Consider the following 24683-nt stretch of genomic DNA (forward strand, 5'->3'; position numbering starts at 1 on the left):
GGATCCGTTTTGTTAAACTGTTATTTTCCTAGGAACTTACGCGTTTCATCGAGATGTTAAAAATTAGTTGCATAAATTTATTCAGGGTAGCTCTTACCGCTTTGAAAGTCTCTTCTGTTTCAACAGTTATTTCCTTCATTGTCAATTCTTATTTTGGATATTTGCGGATTCTTTTTTCATTTTTTTGGATTGGGTTAGCCAGTGGTTTGCGTATTTTGTTTAATTTTTTGAAAGAAATGGGATTGAATTTGTGACTTAATTCCACTCTTTGTCTCTTCTGGACTTCATTGATTTCTTTCCCTTTGCTTTCTTTCAGCCTTTGTTCAACATGCTATTCTTTTCCTAGTTTTCTGGTTTGGGAATTCAATGTATGGATTAATGGTGCGTGTTTAAAGCTACACACTTTCCTCTAATTACCATTTTAAATATTGCCCACAGACTCAAAAACGTGGTGTTTCTGTTATCATAATTTCTAAAACATTCTATAATTTTGGTTAGTAATTTATCTTTTAGCCACAAGTGTTTAATAGAAGATATTTCAATTTCCATGTGCAATAATGTTGTTAAGATTAGAAGATATTTCCATTTCCATGTGCAATAATGTTGTTAAGATTTTTAGTTTTGTTGCACTTGATCATAGTGATTATAACATTTTTACTTTTCTGTTTCTGAGACAGAGTGTCACTCTGTTACCCATGCTGGAGTGCAGTGGCATGATCTTGGCTCACTGCAGCCTCTGCCTTCCAAGTTCAAATGACTCTCAAGCTTCAGTCTCCCAAGTAGCCGGAATTAAAGGCATGCACCCCCGCACCTGGCTAATTTTTTTGGGTATTTTTAGTAGAGACAGGGTTTTGCCATATTGCCCAGGCTAGTCTTGAACTCCTGGCCTCAAGTTATCCCTCCTTGGCCTCCCAAAGTGCTGGAATTATAGGCATGAGCCACGGCACCCAGCTAATACTTTTCCTTTATAGAACTTATTGCTTTGTTGCATATAAATTTACCATTAAATTTCGTGAATATTTCATGTGCGCTTGAGAAAAAGTTGTATTAATATTGGGAATTAAATTTTGACATATGCATATGTATATATACATACACAGTGTATATGTCTATTCATAAGATCTGCCTTATTAATTATATTCCTTAAGTTCTATTTTTTTACTTTTTTCTTTGTTCACTTGACTTGTCTTATCCACAGAATGATGTTCTCATGACCAGTTATTGGTTTTGCCTATTTCTGCTTGCATCTCACTGTTTCTGGCTTATAAAATAAATATACTTTTCCTATCCCTTTCTTGGTACAAAAGTATTTATAACTGTTATTGCTTCATTGTGAACTGTGACCTGCCAAGCGTCGTCTTCAACGTGTTTGATGCCCGCTGGCCTGAATTCTATTTTGTCTGATGTTGAGATTGCAGCCCCTGCTCATAGCTCAAAGTCCTAGTAGTTACATCAGTTGTGATCATCAAGTGATCAGAACTGTATGGTTTTAGCAATATATTGATTAATTTTTCATCAGAATAGCTGTTGGTTAACAGCAGAAAGGAAAAGAAATACCAGCCAAGAAATGTAAGGGGCTGGGCGTGATAGCTCACACCTGTAATCCTAGCACTTAGGGAGGCTAAAGTGGATGGATCACTTGAGGTCTGGAGTTCGAGACCAGCCTGGCCAACATGTTGAAACCCTGTCTCTACTAAAAATACAAAAATTAGCCAGGCATGGTAGTGCATGCCTGTAATGCCAGCTACTCGGGAGGATGAGGCAGGAGAATCACTTGAACCTGGGAGGCAGAGGTTGCAGGGAGCTGGGACTGTGCCATTGGACTCCAGCCTAGGGGACAAAAGTGAAACTCTGTCAAAAAAAAAGGAAAAAAAGAAAGAAGAAAGAAAGCGAGAGAAGAAAGAAAGAGGAAAGGAAAGGAAAGGAAAGGAAAGAGAAGGAAGGGAGGGAAACAGAAGAGAAGAGAGGTGCTAATGAGGAAGAGGATAAGAGAATAATAAAAATGACAATAGTGTCAATTCATCTTATGTTTTTCAATAGGTAAGTTATCGATAGATTGGTTTAAAAGTCTTATAGAACACATCAAATTTCTCTAGAATTAAAAATAAGGTTAAAAAGGAAAAATATATGACCATAATCTGAATTATTGCATTTTTGATGAAACGCTTCTCTAAAATAAAATAGTTTTATATCAGTTCACCTTATCTTATGCCAGACAAGGTTTACTGCAAATAAGTTTTTGTAAAATTCCAAACAAGATGGGTAAGATGAGTTTCTTTTCCCTGTGAAATGTGTTCACAAGTCAAAATAGGTTGGGGGCTGGGCACGGTGGCTCACGCCTATAATCCCAGCACTTTGGGAGGCTGAGGTGGACGAATCACTTGAGGTCGCGAGTTCAAGACCAGCCTGGCCAACATGGCGAAACCCCGTCTCTACTAAAAACACAAAAATTAGCTGGGTGTGGTGGTGCACACCTGTAATCCCAGCTACTCAGGAGGCTGAGGCAGGAGAATCACTTGAACCCTGGAGGTGGAGGTTGCAGTGAGCCAAGATCATGCCACTGCACTACAGTCTGGGCAACAGAGCGAGACTCTGCCTCAGAAAAAAAGGGATTTTTGGGGGGACTGGGATCCACGACCCCAGTGCTTGCTTCTGCATTCCTTATCACTCACAATAACCCCATGAGCTTTTTATTAGCTCTGGATTTCTCTGAACTCACCTGCTTTATGGCTGTGTTCTTTTGCAAACTGTACCTTGGCACTGAGTATATTGAATTATGACCAAATAACCCTCATTACGGCAAATAAACAATCCCAGGGTCCCTGCTTCTCTTCTTACCTTTGCTTTACCTGGAATCTATAAAAGTCTAATGATCAGCAGGCATTCAGCCTCCTCTGCTGAAGGTTTTAAATCATTCAGCTACCAGAGCCATGCAATTTGCTGGAAAACTGACTTCTGGTCTCAGAGGTCAGCACTGCACTGCAAGGCTCCAAACCTGTGAGCTTCGGGCCAGGTCAAGGTAGTTTATTGTCTTCATTTACCCATCCTACTTTCACACACACCCTACTGCAATCAATGACTTCCATCCTCCTGTAGTTGGGGTAGCAGGGAGCTGAGCTAAGAGCCACTCCCACCCAAGCAGAGGAGCTGGAGAGAAGAGCTGGAAGGGATGGCAAAGGCAAGGATCTGCTCCAGGAATGAACAGTCACTCAGGTCATGAGACTCCAAGGGGGAGACAGCCCAGGAGGCTGGTCAGTGAGTTAGATCAAGTCAAACTGAACAGAATCATGAGGGACTGACTGAATATGTCTTCAGAGTTTGCATCTTGAGACGGTCACAACCACAATAAAGTAGTCATTGTGTGTTGACCTCTTATGAAGCAATGACATCTGCTAATAGCAGGAGGACAGTGCTTCACCCTTCAGGTTGCACTGCCCACCATTGCTTGAGCCTCCCACCTACCTTGGGAGGGTGGGCAAGAAAGGCATCATTATTATCCAGCAGGAAACTATGGCTGGATGTCCAATGACACCCATGAAACTTGAATTCCACTTTTCTGTCTCTAGATCCTGTGGGGCATCACCTGTTCGTCTTCCTGCACCTCAGCAGAGATGAAAGCGAAGGGGATCAGAATTGCTACCCCCAAGATATGCCAGTTTGTAATAAGAATTGTTTTGAGATGAAGGCAATGAAGAAGCGTCAAATGCAGAAAGAGCACTTTGCCCTCCTTAATCTGCCTCGAAGCAGGACATAAATTTTCCTTTGTGAAGGTGTTTCTTCCTTTCTCCCCTACCAGGAGACTGAAAGTCGGCACTGCGATGGGTCTGCACAAATGAACTTTACTAAAATAACCCTCATCTTCGTTAGTTTCCCTCAGATATTTACCTTCCCACAATTTCCCACCTCTAGGAGTCAAAATTTCTTTCCCTTCACCTTATCACTTCTCCATAATTTGTTACCTTTTGTTAAAATGGTATATAAACCCCTAGGTCTAACCACTTCTTGGGATCTTCACTTCTTTTCTATGAAAGTCTCTATGCACATAAAAATTAAAATATCAACATCAAATCGAGTTTGTTTTCTGTTTCTCCTGTTAATCGTCCTTTTTAACAAGTTTAATGTGCAGGCTCCAGCTGAAGAACCTAAGAGGGCAGAGGAAAGTGAAGAGCCCAGTCATGGCCACTGTGCCTTGGGTTCTTGAGCAGCTGCTATCTGGAAGCCAAGTACTCTTCTGCCCAGGGGCTGTCCAGGGCATCATCCACCATTTCTACTCTGAATCTCAGGACTGTCTGGCCCCGCCCTGCTGCCCTGGAGAAAGGCATTTTCTTGTTGCATCTGCATTTATTATCCTCTTTCTCACCTCTCAAGTAACACATCTCCATGGACTCCGTCAGATCACCTCTGCCTGGCAGAGCCCAGTTCAGAGTCTCCTTTCCCTTTAAGACTTCTTCTGTTAGGAGGAGTATTGTGTTAACTTTGAGGCCTAAACACCACATATTTTTTCCTCCCTGTTGACTGTACGTGTATCTGTGAATTGATTTTTTAAATGACCATATTCACCTTCTCAACCCCTCTTAATACGTTGAGCTGCTAGAGGACATGCCATATCGATACGAATGCTGCATGGATTTCATAATGCTGGAGGCTGAGTTGGAGTTTATGATGCCTCCACGACTGCAGTTTTCTTATCAACACTGATCATATCATCTTCTTTTGTAACCTCCCACAGCACCTGGACTGAAGGCTGTGCACACAGTGGATGTTAAATAAATATTGACTGATATTCTTTGTTCAATAATATTTATAGCTACAGGAACTCAACAAATTTTAACTCTTTGGTAAAACTCCTTAAGACATTGAAAAATAAGATATCATATGAGTGCCACGGAAGTATGAATAAAGTATTATTGAGAGTTGGTATTTAGCTTCTTGACATTTGATATGCACAACAGGGCTATTATGAGTCTTGAGAACATGGGCTGCCTCTATCATGAAGAGCCAAGGGGAGGCATTGGCAATTAAGGCAGGCTCTTGCCTGAAGATGTTGCCATACTTTGTGATCTCACACTTTGCTTTCCGTTCCCAGATGGAGTAAACAGTTAATGAGGTGAATACATTACAGCAGGGAAAAAGCATCCTTTGAAACATAGAGCTGATGGTGAGTAGGGAGAGTCAATCCATCCTTTTTCCTCCCTCCCCAGAATTAGCCATTCTTCCTAAGTCAGTGGGCTTTATTCCCGTGCATACCCATAAGCCATACATGGTATTATTTTGTTGCTTTTTAAAATAACCAGAAATGGTATCTAGTATGCAGCCTTTTCAACTTATATCTTATTTTTAACTTTTGAAATGTATTTGCATTAATACAAATAGATCTGCTTCATTCATTCTGACATGTGTATAATATTCCATGGGATTCAGTCCCCTATTGATAGGCAACTAGGTATACTGTTGCCAATTTCTTTCTATCAAAACAATATGGACTTCTTCAATTTACTGGATGTTGTCAAAATGCTTGCCAAAGAGGGTGTCAATTACCCTTTTGCCAGATTTGCATAAGAGTTCCTATTTCTCCACAATTTGTTGACATTTGGTGATCAGCGCAATCTGATGTTAAGTAAAGTGATATTTTGACATCGGTTTATTTGTAATTCCCTGACTTTTTGTGAGGTTGAGCTTCTTTCCATATCCTTATTGACTACCTAGCTTTTCTTTTCAGTGGCAATCCTATTTGTGTATTTTAAAAATCATGTTATTCGTCTTTTTCTCACTGGTTTGAAGGAGTTCTTTACCTATCCTATATAGCAATCCTTTGTCAGTTATATGGGTTTCAAATATCTTTTCCTAGTTCATGACTTGACTTTTTTTACTCCTCAGTCATGTCTTGATGAATAGATATCCTTAAATGTCATTGAGTCAGATTTATCCACTGTACCTTCATGATTTGTACTACGTTAGAACATCCTTTAAAAAATCTATTAAAAATTATTTAAAACAAGGTTACAGGAAACAAAGTTAATATACAACTCCTGACCACAGGTAATTCACCCGGCTCAGCCTCCCAAAGTGCTGGGATTACAGGCATGAGCCACCACACCTGACCCCCCTCAGTTCTATACTTCCTACCTGGTTATTTTTATATAGTTTTTAAATTTCCTTTTTCTGGGATTTTCTATTTTTACATACACTACAAGCATATATTTCTTTATTTCCTCAAGCATACTTTTACTAATTGTTTTAAAATCTTTATCTGATCACTGCAATGTCTGGGTCATCTCAGGTTGATGCCTTTTTTTTTCTCTTCGGAACGCATGACACATTTGACACATTCCTGTTTGTTGTGTGTTTAGTAATTTTGGATTGTGGCCAGGACATTGTATTGTTATGTTGTTGGGAATGCAGATTCTGTTCTGTTCCCCTGAAGATAGTTATGTTTGCTCGTTTATTTGTTTTGTATGTTTTTTTGAACAGGAAAACGTCTCCATTGGATTCAAATATCAAACTCTGCTTCTTGGGTGTCATTCGAACTTCATTTTCTTCATCTTAAGCCAGAGTCTGTCCTGTATGTGGATTGTTCACGGGTCAGACAGAGACATGGGAAGGGTTTTCACACAGAATTTGGAGCTTCTGCTCTCTGGCTTTCTCCTTTCTGGGATTCCTCCGCTTTCCTGCAGCTGGGTTTGCGCTTTTTTCAGTACAGTGATTCTGCAGCCTAGAAGGACCACAGGTTTCCACTGGTGTTATTTTACCCGCAACTGTACAACAACCACTGTGACCTACCCTCAGGCAAAACCCCACACAGAAGTAAACTGGCAGCATTCCCTCTCCTTCTCCCAGGGTCAGCTCCCCTCCAGGAGCTCAGACAGCTGTGCTTGGTTTGTTTTTCTCACTCTCCGGCGCCATCAGGCCCTTGCTTTGTGCTTTTTCCAGAGTTTTCATTGTTACATCAAGAAGGGTATGGTCTAGTATGAGCTGTTGACCATCTCTACTTTTACTTTTCCCTTTGGGCCTTTAATTCACTTTGAACACTGTGGGACTTGGACAGAGGGAGGAACAGGCCCTCCCCTAGACGGAGGAACAGGTGCTCCCCCAGAGGGAGGAACAGGAGCCTCCCCAGATGGAGGAATAGGTGCCCCCCGAGATGGAGGAACAGGCGCTCCCACAGAGGGAGGAACAGGCACTCTCCCAGTTTTCGGCACGGAGACACAGACAAGCAATCCCAACACAAATGTGGCATATTGTCATGCTCTGACATACGTGGTCATGCACAGATGGTCATGCACATACATGAATGCATATGTGTGCATCTGGCCCTGCAATGGGTCAGGAAGCTGAGCAGCTACAATTGCACAAACGGGACCGACCGCAGTACTAAGTGTCCTGGCTGGGGGCGCTGAGCACCCAGGCAGAGCTCATCCAGCTCCCCAGGAAGCCAGGCCAGGGCAGAGAAGAAAACTTGTTAAGGGGTTCTTAAATTGTGGTTCTAAATTTACCTTTCTCAATGTAGATAATTAAAAATAGCTTAGCATCATTAGATGAGGATCTAAATTTGTCTTTTTAAAATACGGATAATTGTCGTGGTACCATTTATTCAATTGTCCTGTTTCCCCATTGATATCGAATATATTATCCACATTTTCTTATGTGTGTGGATCTATTTCTGACCTTTCTGTTCTGTTCCAGTTTTCTGATTTTATCCCCGCACCCATACTTCCCTGCTTTAAACACAGTAGTTTTGTAATCAGTCTTCATGTCTGATAGGATAGATATCTTCTGATTCTTCTTTTCCTCTTCCTATGAACTGTTCTTTTAACTTTTACTAGGTATTTTTGGTGCTTTATCTTTTCATTTAAATCCTAAAGTCAGTTTGTGACATTTAATCACAATCTCCCTTTGAGACTTTGATAGAAAATAAGTTGAATATGTAGTTTATTTTGAGAAAATTACCACCTTTAGAATCCACGGTCTTCTCATCCATGAACAGGCACGTCTCTGCTTCCTCCGTTCTTCTTTCAGGCCCCTCAGTAAAGTCCATAACTTGCCTGTACATCCAGTCTTCCCTTGTATTCCCAAGTCTCTCAGGGGAAGGAGCTACACATTTTTTTGTCTCTGTTCTCTCTCACCAGAGTCTGTCACAGTTATCTGCCCAGTAGGAGCCCTCAAGAAACAAATTTAGACCTCTGTCTTTGGGTTTTATATCTAAATACAGAATCTAATTGTCAGAGGCATGCGAACCAGAGCAACACCATCTTAAATAGGAGCTAGGTAAAATGAGGCTGAAACCTACAGGGCTGCATTCACAGACGGTGAAGACGTTCTAAGTCACAGGATGAGATAGGAGGTCAGCACAAAATACAGGTCATAAAGGCCTTGCTGATAAAACAGGTTGTGGTGAAGGAGTGGGACAAAACCCACCCAAACCAAGAAAGACGGCCACGAGACTGACCTGTGGTCATCCTCACTGCTACACTCCCATCAGCACCATGACCGTTTACAAACGCCATGGTAATGTCAGGAAGTTACCCTAGATGATCTAAAAAGGGGAGGCATGAATAATCCACCCCTTGTTTAGCATATCATCAAGAATAACCATAAAATATGGGCAACCAGCAGCCCTCAGGGCTGCTCTGTCTACGGAGTAGCCATTCTCTTATTCCTCTACTTCCTTCATAAACTTACCCTCACTTTGCATTGTGGACTTGCCGTGAATTTTTTCTTGCCCGAGATGCAAGAACCCTCTCTTGGGGTCTGGATCGGGACCCTTTTCTGTAACACGATGAACAAATACAGTGAGAGCTCTTGGTGTTCTGGGTGTTGGAGTGGAGGTTTAGCTGAGACATCAAGAAACAGTAGATGTCATGTTTCAAAGTGAGACGATAGACCATGAAATATCAAAAACAATGTGGCTGAGAATTGTTAGATGACTCTTCAACATATTGCCTCTACTGATGCTACAAAAGTTTTAAGGGAAGGGAAGTTTGTAGAAAATGCTATGTGTGAGAATTTTTAAGGAGTTGCTGATATGCTGTGAGTCTCTCTCACTGTCATCTTGCCCCAAGGGGTGAGGGTGGGGTGTGCCCGTCTCTAGACTCAGGTCTTAGGAATGAGGTCTTAGTGGGACCACTAAGAGAGCTCGGTGTGTGTTCATCATGGTTGGAGCCTACAGGACACCAGTGTCTGACTCCTGGGGACTAGTAAGGAACAGGACGAACCATTGGGATCTGCCTGCATCCAGGAGTGTGCTGGGGTGAAGGATGCACGAATATGTCCGGTGAACCACAGGTAAGCTATGGAGCTCAAGAGAACTGTGTCCATCATCCTAGATTTTGTACAAGAGAATCACTTGAGGTGAGAGCAGACATCTTCTCAGAGAAGCTAAAGACAACACTACGTTCCCGGGGACGGGAATTGATGAGCTAGTGGAAAGTGCATCCCCAGCGTTAAAGGATCTGCAGATGAGGAATCCCTGAAGAGCCCCCAGAAGTAGCACATGAGATAAGGCATTTGTTTCAAGCATCTGATGGGTCCGGAGAATGTGGAGCCGGCCTGGAAAACACCAGTCCAGTGTAGGAAGAGCTTCCGTTCCCTATTCCCCTTACCCCCCACCCCTGCCCTGCCCCTGCCCCAACCACTACTTCCTACCCCTGAAGCAGCAAGCAGGGAGAGGGGAAGGGTTCAACTTATTAATTATGGCAAATTGCAAACATATATTAAAGTAGAGATAATAGTATGATGAACCCCCATCAACGAGTTTCAACAAGTATCAACTTACGGCCAATCTTGTTTTATCTATACTTACTACCTCTAATTATCCTTCCTGAATTATTTTGAAGGCAATCCCACACATTATATGTAATATTTCAGTCTGTACCTTGAAGAGATACTGATAGATGTAAATATTTACATCCATATGTGTGTCATATACTTAGAGATATACACTCAAAGATCCACCCTATGCTAATAATGATCACTAATTCCTTTATTGCATCAAATGAAAACATCTAATCTTAAGTCAAGTTCAGAATTTTGATTGTCATATGGGACTGGACATGTCAACTCCTAAATGGCAACTGTGTTTTGTGACTTTGGAGAACATAAGATTATCTGACTTTTCTTTCCAAAAGAGAAGGAACCAATCCCCACAGAATAGGAGACAAAAATAAAGACACTCAGTGCTGCTGTTGGCCCCGTGAGTGCTGTGTGGCTCCTCAGCTCCCCAGCCCGTTGCAGGGCCAGGTGCACACACATGCATCCACGTACCTTCCCCATCTGTGCACGACCACGTATGTCAGGGCATGACGCTATGCCACACGTGTGTTGGGATCACCTGACGGTGTCTCTGTTTCCAAAGCTGGGACAGTGCCTGTTCCTCTCTCTGCCCTAGTCCCACAGTGTTCACGTCTCTGGAAATGACTGCAGCCCAGTGGGGGGTCACCAGCCAGTGTTGGCTTAGCCTCCCCTGAGACAAGGAAATGGGAACAAAAGACTCCACTGGGGATAATTCTGGTGACAGGGGAGTTTGGGAAGGGATCCAGTACATGTCTGGGGATTGATGATAGCCAGGGACTCGTGGAGACCAGCAATCGGATGGGTGCCGGAAAGGACAAAGGCCGAGGTCTGGCGATGTGTGGGGTCAAAGGCATCCAGGTGGCCGAGTGGACCCATGGTCCTGGCTAGGGGGGCACTGAGCACCCGGGCAGAGCTCGTCCAGGGCTCCAGGGAGCCAGGCCAGGGCAGGAAGGGAGAGGTCATCGTGAGACAAGCCATTGGGATCTTTCAACGTGTCCTTATTCTCCCCCTCCCCTCACACTAGAAAGCACAAGCTAAACAGACCCTGCTGCTAGGTGCCCCTTGTGTATGAGGGTCCTGGGCCACCATAACCAACACTGCAAGCTGGGTGGTTTAAACAACAGACGTTTATTCTTGTTTATTCTCTCCCAGCTTTGGAGGCCAGGAGTCCTAGGTCAAAGTGTCACAGGGCCTCCTCCCTCTGAGGGCTCCAGGGAAGGGTCCTGCCTGCCTCTTCCAGCTTCTGGGGGTGCCCCAATCCCTGGCCTCCTTACCTTGCAGGCACATCAGTTGCCATCACCATGTGGCCTCCCCCCACGTCTGTGCTCACATCTTCACCCCTGTGTGTGTCTCACTGTTTCTTCTCCTCTTATAACGACACTAGCGAGGTTGGATTTAGGGCCCACCCTACTCCATCTAGACCAGGCCAGATGGCAAGCAGATCCGTCTGGACCCAGGTGTCCAGTCTTCTGGCTTCCCTGGGTCACACCAGAAGACGAATTGTCTTGGGCCACACATCAAATGCACTAACAATAGTTGATGAGCCAAAAAAAAAAAAAAAAATTGCAAAAAATCTCGTACCATTTTAAGAAAGTTTACGGATTTGTGTTGGGCCGTCTTCAAAGCCGTCCTGGGCTGCAGGTGGCAGACAGACCTCACATTGAACAAGCTTGATCTAGACCTTATCTTAGTTTAATTACAACTGCAAAAACCTTATTTCCAAATAAGGTTACATTCCGAGGTTTCAGGAGGGACATGAATTTTGGGGAGGACACCCTTCAACTCAGTGTACTTGGGAATCACTTGGTGGCAAAGGCTTGGCTCACAGGTATGAGCCAAGTCTGAAGGCCGAGAGCGGCTGTGGCTTCCCAGCCTGGTGGTGGGAGGACCTGACTCCCCCCAGGGTCTCCTGTACTGTCTGGGGCTGTTGAACTTGGCTGCTGGCACCAGTGCATTCAGGGACTGTCTGTGAGAACTGCATGCCATCAGCCCAGGTCTGGTACAAGAGGGGCTCCCAGCTGTCAGCCCAGGACTGGCGCAGTGCAGGACTGCAGACTGGAGTGCATCACACGGAAGGTGAGGTGACACCGTGCCTCTGGTGCCTGGGCGAGGGCCTTGCACCTTCCTCCTGGGCTCTGCTTCCTGGTAGAGCAGGTCTGGCTGCTCAGGAAGGGACCGTCTGGGTCCAGCACGTGGGACTGTGGGTGAGGAGGCGCACCTGTCCACGGCGGTCAGCTGAGTTATTTCTGGCCATCGGTCCACGCCTTTCTGGGAACCTTTCCTGTCCCTTGCATGTGGGGCTGATGCAACGGTCCCAACCCCACAGACGCTCTGGGTTTAGAGTGACTCCTTCTCAAGACGAGAGGTTGAAACATCACCAAGTGCTCCTTGAGCTGCGCAAGGGAACCCTGGAGCCCATGCCCCCTCCCAAGCCCACTGGGCCGCTCTGTGTTCTCACCTTCCTGTTCCACACTTGGTGGTGGGATTTGCGCTGCTCCTGGTCCCCCACCCCCATTTGTCCTCAATGGACTGTGGGTCAAGACACCCTGGAAGGCAGGGTGGGCCTCCCGTGCCATCCTCTGTTCCTGTACAGAGGTCACTGCGTTTGCCTCCCCAAAGCACCTACATTCAGGTCGCGATGACTCAGGAAGGGTCTGCGAGCCTCTCTCGGGGAGGCAGGAGCAAGTTGTGTGCAGAGGGAGGGCGGCACCCGCGGCAGCTGCAGACCGAGAGACAGCTGGGCAGCAGGGTGCTCCTGCGAGGCGTGCAGCCCGGGGCCACCGGGGTGCTGATTAGCACGACTTCCTACCTCCTTCCTCCATCGGACTGTCTGCTGCGTGAGTAACTGAGTGACAACACCAGAAAACCGAGCGGTGATGCAGACCCTGTAACCTGCACGTGCCACATCAACTCTGAGTTTCCTGTGGGGCGGTGAGTTAGTAGTGCAAAGTTGTCTGTGTTACGGCCTTACCTGCCCCTTTGCACTTTGGGAGGCCGAGGCGGGTGAATCACTTGAGGTTAGGAGTTCGAGACCAGCCTGGCCAACATGGTGAAGCCCCGGTCCTACTAAAAATACAAAACTTAGCCAGGTGTGCTGGCGTGCGCCTGTAATCCCAGCACTTTGGAAGGCCAAGACCGACGGGTCACCTGAAGTCAGGAGTTCGAGACCAGCCTGGCCAACATGGTGAAACCCTGTGTCTACTAAAAATACAAAAATTAGCCAAGTGTAGTGGCATGCACCTGTAATCCCAGCTACTCGGGAGGCTGAGGCAAGAGGATCTCTTGAGGCTGGGAGGTGTAGGTTGTAATGAGCTGAGGTCGTACCACTGTACTCCAGCCTGGGTGACAGGAGTGAAACCCTGCCTCAAAATAAAAAAATAAAATAAAATAAAATAAAACAAAATGTGCTGACCTTCACCCCTCCCATCTGGTGAACTTGTACTCATCCCTCAAGACCTAGTCAGATTTCAGCCCACTCTGCCAGCTGTAATCATACTGCACCACAATTCATGCTTGAAGGCTTGTTCCTCCTCGCCAGCCTATGAGCTCTGAGGGCAGGGACTCCGCCTGATGTTCTGGGGCTCCCACATCTGGCAGGCCGAGTGCCTGACCTGGGACCCAGGCTCAGCTTGTGCTCCTTCCATGCATGTGATAATGACCGTGTGTCCGGGAGGTGAAAGGTTGCAGCCCCGGCATGGGGGACCACACTGTCTTCTTCTTGGACCCATCCAGGAGCCCCTGCCCTTCTCTCAGACACCAGTGCACCAAGCCCAGGGCCGGAGGGATTTGCAGGGCTCTCAGGATGGCCCACACCGCACACGGCTGAAGAGGCTGCTGCAGGGATGTGGGATGCAGCTCCCAAGGAGGAAGGGGAGGGTCCTGCTCACCCCCAGGTCTTGGGCTGTCCAGGGCAGCCACCTGTCTGGGTGGGGCCCGACGCCCAGTGCCCCACTGCCTACAGCTCTGACAATAGCTCTGCTTTATCTCTGGAACTTGAACTCCCCCAGGGGAGCAGGGAGGCTGGGGAAGGTGACGGGAATACAGGCTCTGGAAGGCAGGGTGGGCTCTCCCGTGCCATCCTCTGTTCCTGTACACAGCCCAGGGCTCCTGGGGAGGGGTCTCCTAGAACAGAGAGAGGAGACACAGACGGGCCTCCCCATCCCCCTTCCAGAGGCGCAGCCCAAATCCCCCTTCTCTGAGAAGCCTGTGCGTCTCCACCTGCCAGGACCCAGCTCTGGCCCCCGCGCCATAGCAGTTGCTCCTACCAGGAATCCGCTCCTCTGATGTCGTGGCTGATCCAGCACACCCGGCAGGTGGTCAGTGTGTGTCTCAGGCACCTGACTGGGCTGTGCAGCACCACTTCATGCTGTCCTGTGGGGTGAGCGCCCTGCGACAGGTAGGGAAACTGAGGTACAGATGGGAAGTGACTTGCCTGAGGTCAGGCAGTGCAGGACTTGGGACCCAGTCTCGGCTTCACCATCTTAACTCTGACATGATCCTGTCTCCCTTTGCGGGGAAGACTTTTCAAGGACAAGAATGTGTCACCTTTGTTATTCCTTCCCGAGCCCTAAACCCTGGGTGTGGGCAGTAGGGGCTCAGTCAATATTTACGGAGTTAAACCGAAGCAAACCCCAGAACGGTTCTCCGTGCTGGTCACAGAGAAGAATCACAGGCGGCAGAACCACCCTTTGGGGCAGGGCCCAGGCGTTGATATTCTTCCCACTCCAGGCAATTTTGAGTGCGGCAGGTGGAGACCACAGCACTGCAGAAGCCCCTTGCAGGGATCCTTCCCTGCCAGATCATGGGCCGGAGGGACAGCAGTCTGTTCCTGCGGTGTTTGCACCCTCCTGGAACTCAGCCCTGCACCACGACCGGGCCTGGCCTCTGGGTATTATGAGCAGTGGAAAGGCAGAGAGCTCTCACCAGATACCCCAGGATGTCCCCTTCAATGACCCTTTTAATAACATGAAAATCCTGCTGTCCATGGATGAACCTGGGTTCACTGTCTCCCAGAAAAAGTGAGTGCCCTGAAAACAAGGCAGACAATGCTCTTTCCTTCCTCCTTCACTGGCCTCAGCAGGAGTGGCACACCAGAGGTGAGGCGCCCTCAAATCCATCCACAAAGGGCTTGCTGAACACAAGGCGGGACCCGGGAGTCACAGGGCGGGACACATCCTGGTGCCCAGCATATGCGCCTTCGGGCTCCCATGGGTCACTCGGGGAAGGGTAGTTTGTGGACGCACCCTTGGCAGCGCAGAGCCGCCCTGCACACACCACCAGGGACCCCAGATGGAGGCTAAATCCGAGCGGCCAGGCGCTCCCATTTCTGAGGGTGATAAGCCAAGTCCACCCTTCAGACAGAGGCTCCTGGAAGGGTCAGTGGGGGTCATCAAAATGCCTCCCTGAAAAAGAAACACGGAGAACACAAAATCTAGGAACCCGTTTTCCTGGAATGAGATTAGTCTCTTGCCCACAACTGAAAGGAATCAGACACACTTCTCAGCTTCCTGGGCCCAACACTAACACATTCCTCCATACATCACAACTTCCAGGGCCCATGTAAACATTCCAAACTTCCAGGGCCCAGTACAAACACCACCTGGAGAGTATCGTTTGTACTGAAAGCACGGGAACCAATAGATAACTGCTAAATGTATAACTTAATATGTTAACCAATTGTAATGCTGTAACCTAAAGAATTCCCTTGTTTCTCTGTAATCTTACAAGTCCTGTTCACATCGGGCTATAAAAAGCGAGCGCACGCATTGTTCGAGGCCCTCCTGTAAGCTATGAAGCGGAGGGACCAAGTTCGAACTTGCAATAAAGATCCTTGCCGCTTGGCTTTGACTCTGGACTCTGGTGGTCTTCTTTGGGGAACAAACGGTCTGGGCATAACACAACCAGCCAGTGCACTGTAGGAGGCTGGGGGTTAGGGGGTGCTGCGGGTGCCAAGGGCGGAGGCTTAGGGTCCTCGGAGTGGGTTAAATACCTGCTATAGCAGGGATACTGGAGTAACCTCTGACAGGCACCGGAAATGTTGAGTCTTAGTTTCTTTCTCTGGAAAATGTATATAATCATCGCTGTCTCATCTGATATGTTGTTATAAAACAATTCTTCAGATGTAGTCTTCAGTTTCTAAAAGAGCACGCTGGGCAAAGGTGGAGAGTCAGTTCCTGTTTGTGTTAAAAATGTGGCCGGGTGCAGTGGCTCACGCCTGTAATCCTGACACTTTGGGAGGCCAAGGAAGGCAGATCATTTGACTCCAAGGTCAGGAGTTTGAGACCAGCCTGGCCAACATGGAGACAGCTGGTCTCTAAAAAACTACGAAAAACTAGCTGGACACACGCCTGTGGCCCAGCTACTTAGGAGGCTGAGGTGGGAGGATCACTTGTGTCCTGCAGGGACAGGGGTCTCAGTGAGTTGAGATTGCACCACTGCACTCCAGCCTGGGTAACAGAGCAAGACCCTGTCTCCCCCCGGCCTCCCCCCACAAAAAGTGCTTAGATCCAGAGAGAAAATTTCTGGAAGGATACCTAAGAAAGTGTTCACAATAGATGCCTCTGGATAGGAGAGGCTGTTTTGAATTATTTGATTTTAAAAATCAGTTACATGTGCCATGTTCTTATTAACATATTTTCAATCAATTCATTTCATCCACTTATTAAAATGTAGTTAATAATTTTTAGGGGAGAAAACAAAAAAGAAAGACAAGAAATCTCTGTGTTTCAGGAGTTGTGAGAGAGCTGTAGGGTCCTGACTCACTAAGAGTGCCTGTCTCCAAGGCTGATCTGGGATGGAGCAGCCTGGGGCTCTCTTGTCGTGGGACCAGGGGTGTTCTGAGGGCTCCTGGCTGGGAGGCTGAGATGGACACCGCGCCCTGGTCCTGCAGCCCCACATGGCTCCCACACCCTGCACCAGGCCAGGCTAGGAGGGTGATTAACACATGTCTGCTCCCCAGCAGAGGACCCATAACCAGAACTGGAATCCGCCCTCACCGCTTGCTGCCAAAACAGTGGGGGCTGAACTGACCTCTCCCCTTTGAGAGAGAAGAACTGTCTGGGAGCTTGACAAAGGCATGCAGGAGAGTACAGGAGCAGCCAGAGCCAGGAGGAAGAGCCTTCACCAAGCAAACAATCCAGAGCGGCTGTGCAAATACCGGGGCATAAAATGAGGCCTCCTGGACCATGAAGTGTGTCCTGAGCTGCATCCCGGAGCCCATGGTAGTCATGGCGGCCAGAGCGCTCTGCATGCTGGGGCTGGTCTTGGCCTTGGCGTCCTCCAGCTCTGCTGAGTACGTGGGCCTGTGTGAGTACCGCTCTGACTGCCCCGGTAGCAGGGTGGGTGGGAAGGGAAAGGATCCAGGATAAGGGGGGATTCTGCATTCATGTAGTAATGGCCACCTGTCACATATACACTTTTTCCTGCGCTAGTCCTATGAAGTGGGTGTTTATTGTTCCCATTTCACAGACAAGGAAACCGAGGCTCAGAGAAAGTTAACAACTTATCTAAGGCAGCTCTGCCTAGTCTGTGTTGAAATCAGGCTTTGAGCCTGAGCCCATCCCCTATGACCCCATAGCCATCGTTGCGGGAGATTTCTAAATTACAATATAGGTCTTTATGCATTGTTTCCACATTTACAAAGAAGAAGATGCAGGAAGAAAACCTTGACTTCAGAACACTGTCAATACCTACAGGCACAAGGTTCATTTAGCCATTGCATAGCAACCCTGCGGCGGGGGCGTGGCTGCTCCATTAACCAAGTTTGAAGGAATGAGAGTATGGCTTTTATCCGGGTGTCTTCTGAGCAGGGTCAAAAGCAGGGGTTCCTGAACTTGCAGCCCATTAGAATTACCTGGAGAGCTTTAAAAATCCTAATGCCGTCCGGGCGCGGTGGCTCAAGCCTGTAATCCCAGCACTTTGGGAGGCTGAGGCAGACAGATCACGAGGTCAGGAGATCAAGACCATCCTCGCTAACCCGGTGAAACCCTGTCTCTACTAAAAAATACAAAAAACTAGCCGGGTGAGGTGGTGGGCGCCTGTAGTCCCAGCTACTCCGGAGGCTGAGGCAGGAGAATGGCGTAAACCTGGGAGGCGGAGCTTGCAGTGAGCTGAGATCCGGCCACTGCACTCCAGCCCGGGAGAGAGAGCGAGGCTCCGTCTCAAAAAAAAAAATAAATAAATAAATAATGCCTGGGGCACACCAGTTACATCAGGGCATCTGTGGGTGAGAGCCAAGCCTCAGTTGTTTTCTTTCGAGACAGCCTCGCTTTGTCACTCAGGCTGGAGTGCAGTGGCACCATCTCAGCTCACTGCAACCTCCGCCTCCCAGGTTCAAGCAATTCTTGTTCCTCGGCTTCGAGCAGCTGGGATTACAGGCATGCACCACCATGCCCAGCTAATTTTTTGTATCTTTAGTAGAGACGGAGTTTCGCTATGTTGGCCAAGCTGGTCTTAAACTGCTGGCCTCAAGTGATCCTCCTGCCTTGGCCTCCCAAAGTGCTGGAATTAGAGGCGTAAGCCACCACGCCCAGCCAACGTCAGTCATTTCTAAAGCTCTGCAGCTGATTCCAGTGTGAGCGAAATTTGGACGCCGTGAGGCTAAGCAATTACAGACTGAGAGCAATAGAAGGGAATTTAAGAGACCACATGATTTCTATTTTCCTAAGGAAATACCCAGTTCATTAATGAAACGAGGTGAACTTCTGCTGCACACACAGACATAGAGGCTTGCCTGAAAAATGAAAATATTGGGGACTGAAGGATGTCCACGGACGGTGGGACATGCTCAACAATTCGGGGAAGGGAGATGCAGAAAAAAATGAAAGGCAGCATGCGTTGCAATGATCTCTATGGCGTGTGTGTCTTCCATCACGTTTTTCATTTAAAACAAAGGGGCAAGGTTTTGTTGGTCTAACAGGGAAGGGGAACTTTGTTTCCAGGTTCAGGGGACCCTGGATTCCCCAGGGGTTCCTACCAGCTGGAAGGGACCCAGGTCCGTATGTGACTTCCTGAAAAGATGGTAAGAGCGTACCAGGGAGAGAGACGCTTAGGCAAATGGCCAGAGTCCACAAGTTTAGCATTTAACAGACTGCTTCTCTTTAAATATTCACAGGGCAAGCCCATCTTCCTAAAGGCAAGGGTTTCAGCTGTGGTTGAACTCAGGCGGGGGCAGCAGGAGGATGCAAATATTCACCGGGAAAGCCCGTCTTCCTAGGAGTGAGGGTTTCAGCTGTGATTGAACTGAAGTGGGGCAGGAGGAGGATGCAAATATTCACAGGGAAAGCCCATCTTCCTAGGAGTGAGGGTTTCAGCAGTGGTTAAACTCAAGCGGGGCAGGAGGAGGATGCAAATATTCACCAAGCCCGTCTTCATTGGAGTGAGGGTTTCAGCTGTGGTTGAACTCAGGCGGTGGGAGCAGGAGGATGCAAATATTCACAAGGAAAGCCCATCTTCCTAGGAATGAGGGTTTCAGCTGTGGTTGAACTCTGGAGGTGGGAGCGGGAGGATGCAAGCTTGCAAAGTGAAGCAAACACACTCACCTGTCAGTAAGGGCTCTGACAGCTGACAGGGCTTTGTTTGGGACAGCTGCAAACCAGTGTGCCGTGCCGGCCAAGGACAGGGTAGACTGCGGCTACCCCCAGGTCACCCACGAGCAGTGCAACAACCGGGGCTGCTGCTTTGACTCCAGCATCCCTGAAGTGCCTTGGTGCTTCAAACCCCTGCAGGAACAAGGAGGTAAGGCCTGAGTGACAGCATCGCGGTCTGGGCCTGGCCCCATAAGGCAGGGGGTCTCAGGGCCTCCCTGTCTTCTCTGGGCTGGAGATGGAGGCACGAGGTCCCCAGGAAGCCACACACACCTGCACCAAGGCCCCAGAGCAGAGGCTTCAAGCCCAGGGCAGCCATGGCCAGGGGCTGTCCTCTTCTGTCCCGTTTGTGTAAAACATAAAAGCAATCATTTCAAAAAGGTGTTCAAAATGATGGCCTTATGTAGAGGAAACTAATTTAATAACTATTCTTGGGACAAGTGGAAACACATAGGTGTGGAAAGCCAGGCTGACTTTCAGGCTGTTTTTGCAAACCGGCCCCCACCAGAGTCTTGTCATTTGTGGCGTCCCCTCCACAGATGGCAGGCAGTGCCCGCCCTGGGTGCTGGGCCTCGGTGCCACACCCCACTTCCCCCACTCTGCCCCCCACAAGGGCCATCTCCTCTCCCTCTCTCTGCCATGGTGGAGGGCAGGTGCAGGGCAACCACCCTGGGGGTTCCCTCCCCAAGGGCGGAGAGCCTGCGTGCTGTACAGGTGACAGATGGCCCTGCACACGGGTTTGCCACCCTGGCTCCACCAGGCTCAGCTGCCCCACGTCGTGGGTGTGGCGATCGGCTATAAGCCATCTGCCCTGTCCAAGTGCCAGCTCAGCCCCCACGAAGGCCGCATCTGCGTGAGCCACCTTCCTGGAACCAGCATCCAGAGGGGCCTCTCTTGCCCTTTGTCCCAGGGTGAAACGCGGAGGCTGAGTCCTGCTGGCACTGGCTGCCTGATCAATGATGGACCCCTGCCTTGCCCAGGGCCTCCCTCCACCCTCCCCAGCAAGTCCAGGATGGGGGTGGGGGTCTAGAGAAGGCCAGGAGAGAGAGGGGTCTGTCGACTGTCCACTGCCGGTCCTGTTCCTTCAGCTCCTCATCCCGGAACTACACTCTCCTCTCTGGGTGCCAGCCACGGCCCTGCCAAGGCCCATCTCACTTGTTATCTGCCTGACCCCTGGGTCCCACTGTCTCGCTTAGTAACCCGAGGTGGGAATCTTGGCTATTCCCCCATGTGGTGAGGACTCAACACTCCCCAGTGACTCAGGGTAGGAGGCAGCACTAGGCACTGGCCTTGGAGCCTGCCTTGACCGTGGGAAGCTGGGCAGCGTGGGTGGAGAGAGACTGTTCACACAGGCCTTTGCTCTGTTTGCAGAATGCTCATTCTGAGGCACCTCCAGCTGCCCCTGGCTAGGGGATGCGAAGCTCCGAGCACCCTTGCCCGGCCGTGATTGCTGCCGGGCGCTGTTCATCTCAGCTTTTCTGTCCATTTGCTCCCGGCAAGCGCTTCTGCTGAAAGTTCACGTCTGGAGCCTGATGTCTTAACAAATAAAGGTCCCATGCTCCGCCCGAGGACAGTTCTTGGTGCCTGAGACTTTCCAACGGTTGTGCTTTATTTCTGTTGCGTCGTGGGAGAGGGGTGGGAGGGTGTCAAGGGAGGGTCTGCCCAGGCCTCAAGGGCAGGAACAGACTCCCTAAGGAGCCGCAGTGCATGCAAGGATGTTTTGAATCCCAGACAGGCACCCACGTCACAGGAAAGCCTAGGAACACGTAGTGCCGCTTCCTCGGGAAAGCAGAAAAAATACATTTCAAGTAGAAGTTTTCAAAAATCACAAATGGTGAAGACAGCAAGCCAATAAAACGATCTTCCAAAGTGGTCCTTTATTTCACACCCTGTTTGATACTCATACTGTTCCTGGGTTGTTGTTTCTTTGTCCAGTAAATTAACCTGGCACTGTTTTGTATTTGTTTGCTAATTAAGTTTAAACATCTGTGACACATTGGGTGGCCTTTTCTCTTTTTTTAAAAAAATGGATGCAGCTATAGGAATGAATGAGCTGGTGACAGTGGGGATTCCATCTCATGTCCTCATGAAGCCTTATCCACCTCTGGACCTGAGTGTGGTTCTCTCCCCACTGCACTGACCTGGGACATGGCAGCTCTCCACTCCCACCAAGACGGTTTTGGATGCACAAAGGCCAGTGAGTGCTGCCTGGCTGGGCCTCCCATGCTGCTCCCACTGCTGGGGCTCTCTTAGGGGCCAGATCCACAATTCCACTGCACTGCGGTCACAGCGGTGGGGTTCTTGTTCTGAGGCATTTCTTCCCATTCGAAAAGAGACAACTGCTCCTTTAAAACAGCAGCCTTTTTCAGCTTGCACGTGGGGCCTGGTCCCTAGAGCTCACAACATCCCAAGAAGTGAGGTAGTACTGCCCTTGTCTTACAGACATGGAAAGAGATTTTCGTGAAGTAGCTTGTCCAAAAGTCCCTACGGAGAGGGGACACTGTCAGGATATCCTGGTCTCTGAATCTGAAGCCCTGGGTGTCCCTTCCAATGCCCCGAAGCATCAGCTGCCCTCCCTGGAGTGAAAGTTCCAGGACTATCCCAGACCTCAGAACACACGCCAAGCGTGGCCTCCCCGCTCCGGAGCTCTGCTACTGAGAGCTGCTCTTGCCTGGGCATCCTGGGCCGGGCTCTGCATCCCTCTCCCTCACAGACCATGCTCACTCTTTGAGGGCTACAGGGGATGGAAAGGCTGGCCCCAGGCCCCCTGGCCTCAGCCTCAGGCCACCTCACTGCTGGCTGGATGACCAGCTCCATTTTCCTCCTACCCTGCCTGGTGCCCTCTCCCCGGGGACAGGGCTCTGCTGCCTCCTTGCCCGGGACCTCACTCATGGGCACCACCCACCTGCATTTCCAAAGAATTTGACTTGCCCCACCCCTCCATTCTCGGCATTGCCTTCTGCAGTCAACACCTCCACACTGCCATACCCCCTCCCAGACTCCTTCCTGCTATGCCCCTGAGAGGGAGGGCTCCCCCCAAATCTGAGCCAGGTGGGACCCCTCCTTCACCCACCACAGAGCTGCTCCCTGTCTCCAGCCCGAGCCTGTGCCTTCCTCAGACAGGATAATGTTTCATGCACATTCTAGAAGCTTCACCATTGACTTCTGCTGTCCTTGTCAGGGGGCGGGGATCAAGGTCGCTTCCATCAAATGAAACAGCATCAGGTGGAGAGATCTGCTGGCAGGACAGAGAACCCCCGTAACTCAGCTGTGCAGGGCAGGCTCCTGTGAGGAAAGGAAAGAGGCTGAGGAGGGTTGGGGTCCTGGAATGAGCTGGAGTGGACCGCCGTCCTTCTCGTCCTTCTCCGTCTCCGGGGTCCTGCCTCCGTCTGTCTCTGCCTCTCCCTCGCTTCGGCTTCGGTTGCTATGGGGACCTTGGAAGCTCCCTGCCTTCCTCGGGAGCCCCAGGCAGGGTATGGGGGCTCTCAGAACCCCGGGTGGGGTTTGTGCTATGAGAAAGAGCGCACCGCCCCTGACAGCACCCACCTGGGGGCTGTGACATTCTCATAAGAGATCACAGACGCCAACGAGGGAGCAAGACCCAAAGCAGCCCATCGACCCGGCAGCGCGACGGCAGAACGGAAACCTCGTTCAAACACAAAGTGACTAAACAGCGCCCTCTGCTGACCGCTGGAGTCACTGCGGCTCGCCACCAATCACCGCTGTGCCCTGCCACGTCCAGATACAAATTAAGATACCCATGCCCCGCCCGGCGCGGTGGCTCAAGCTGTAATCCCAGCACTTTGGGAGGCCGAGGCGGGCGGATCACTAAGGTCAGGAGATCGAGACCACGGTGAAACCCCGACTCTACTAAAAATACAAAAAAATTAGCCGGGCGAGGTGGCGGGCGCCTGCAGTCCCAGCTACTCGGGAGGCTGAGGCAGGAGAATGGCGGGAACCCGGGAGGCGGAGCTTGCAGTGAGCCGAGATCGCGCCACTGTACTCCAGCCAGGGGACAGAGCAAGACTGCTTCTCAAAAAAAAAAAAAAAAAAAAAAAAGATACCCAGCCCCGGGGTCACGGCCGCGCGCCGCTGGTGGCTTTCAGGCTGGTCGGTGCGGTCTACCCCGGTTCGCCGGCTCCTTGGTCTTTGAACAGCCGCGATGTCGATCTTCACCCCCACCAACCAGATCCGCCTAACCAATGTGGCCGTGGTACGGATGAAGCGCGCCGGGAAGCGCTTGGAAATCGCCTGCTGCAAAAACAAGGTCGTCGGCTGGCGGAGCGGCGTGGAAAAAGACCTTGACGAAGTTCTGCAGACTCATTCAGTGTTTGTAAACGTTTCTAAAGGTCAGGTTGCCAAGAAGGAAGATCTCATCAGTGCGTTTGGAACAGATGACCAAACTGAAATCTGTAAGCTGATTTTGACTAAAGAAGAAGTTCAAGTATCAGATAAAGAAAGACGCACACAACTGGAACGGATGTTTAGGGACATTGCAACTATTGTGGCAGACAAATGTGTGAATCCTGAAACAAAGAGACCATACACGTGATCCTTATTGAGAGAGCCATGAAGGACATCCACTATTCAGTGAAAACCAACAAAAGTACAAAACAGCAGGCTTTGGAAGTGATAAAGCAGTTAAAAGAGAAAATGAAGATAGAACGTGCTCACATGAGGCTTCGCTTCATCCTTCCAGCGAATGAAGGCAAGAAGCTGAAAGAAAAGCTCAAGCCACTGATCAAGGTCATAGAAAGCGAAGATTATGGCCAACAGTTAGAAATCGTATGTCTGATTGACCCGGGCTGCTTCCGAGAAATTGATGAGCTAATAAAAAAGGAAACCAAAGGCAAAGGTTCTTTGGAAGTACTCAATTTGAAAGATGTGGAAGAAGGAGGTGAGAAATTTGAATGACACCCATCAATCTCTTCACCTCTAAAAACACTAAACGGTTTTTGTTTCCGACAGCACTGTTTCATGTCTGTGATCTGCCAACTACTTGCTCAAACTATTTGACATTTTCTATCTTTGTGTTAAGAGTGGACACAGCAAGGCTTTCCTACATAAATATAATAATGTGGGAATGATTAGGTTTTAATTATAAACTGGAGTCTAAATCCTAAAGCAAAATGGAAACTCCAAGATGCAAAGTCCAGAGTGGCATTTTGCTACTCTGTTTCATGCCTTGACAACTTTCCAAAATGAAAGTTATTTGAGGCAACTCTTGTGGGTGAAAAGTTATTTGTACAGTAGAGTAACATTATTAGGGATATGACCATATGACAAAAGGAGGAGTCTTTCCTAAAAATG

The 24683-nt window shown here is 48.9% G+C and overlaps 1 protein-coding gene and 1 pseudogene across 1 annotated transcript; both read left to right on the top strand.

Annotated features, from left to right (window-relative positions):
• Positions 1-16864: 16864 nt before the first annotated feature.
• Positions 16865-22394, top strand: TFF3 (trefoil factor 3). Its single transcript, XM_031934603.1, is given in 4 exon segments — positions 16865-16954; positions 16956-17094; positions 19375-19524; positions 22339-22394. Coding segments are annotated over 4 exon segments (435 nt in total).
• A 1141-nt stretch (positions 22395-23535) lies between these two features.
• On the top strand, positions 23536-24310 carry LOC111526376 (annotated as a pseudogene).
• Positions 24311-24683: the final 373 nt, after the last annotated feature.

Source organism: Piliocolobus tephrosceles, chromosome 19 (assembly GCF_002776525.5).
Source record: "Piliocolobus tephrosceles isolate RC106 chromosome 19, ASM277652v3, whole genome shotgun sequence".
Classification (NCBI taxonomy): domain Eukaryota; kingdom Metazoa; phylum Chordata; class Mammalia; order Primates; family Cercopithecidae; genus Piliocolobus; species Piliocolobus tephrosceles.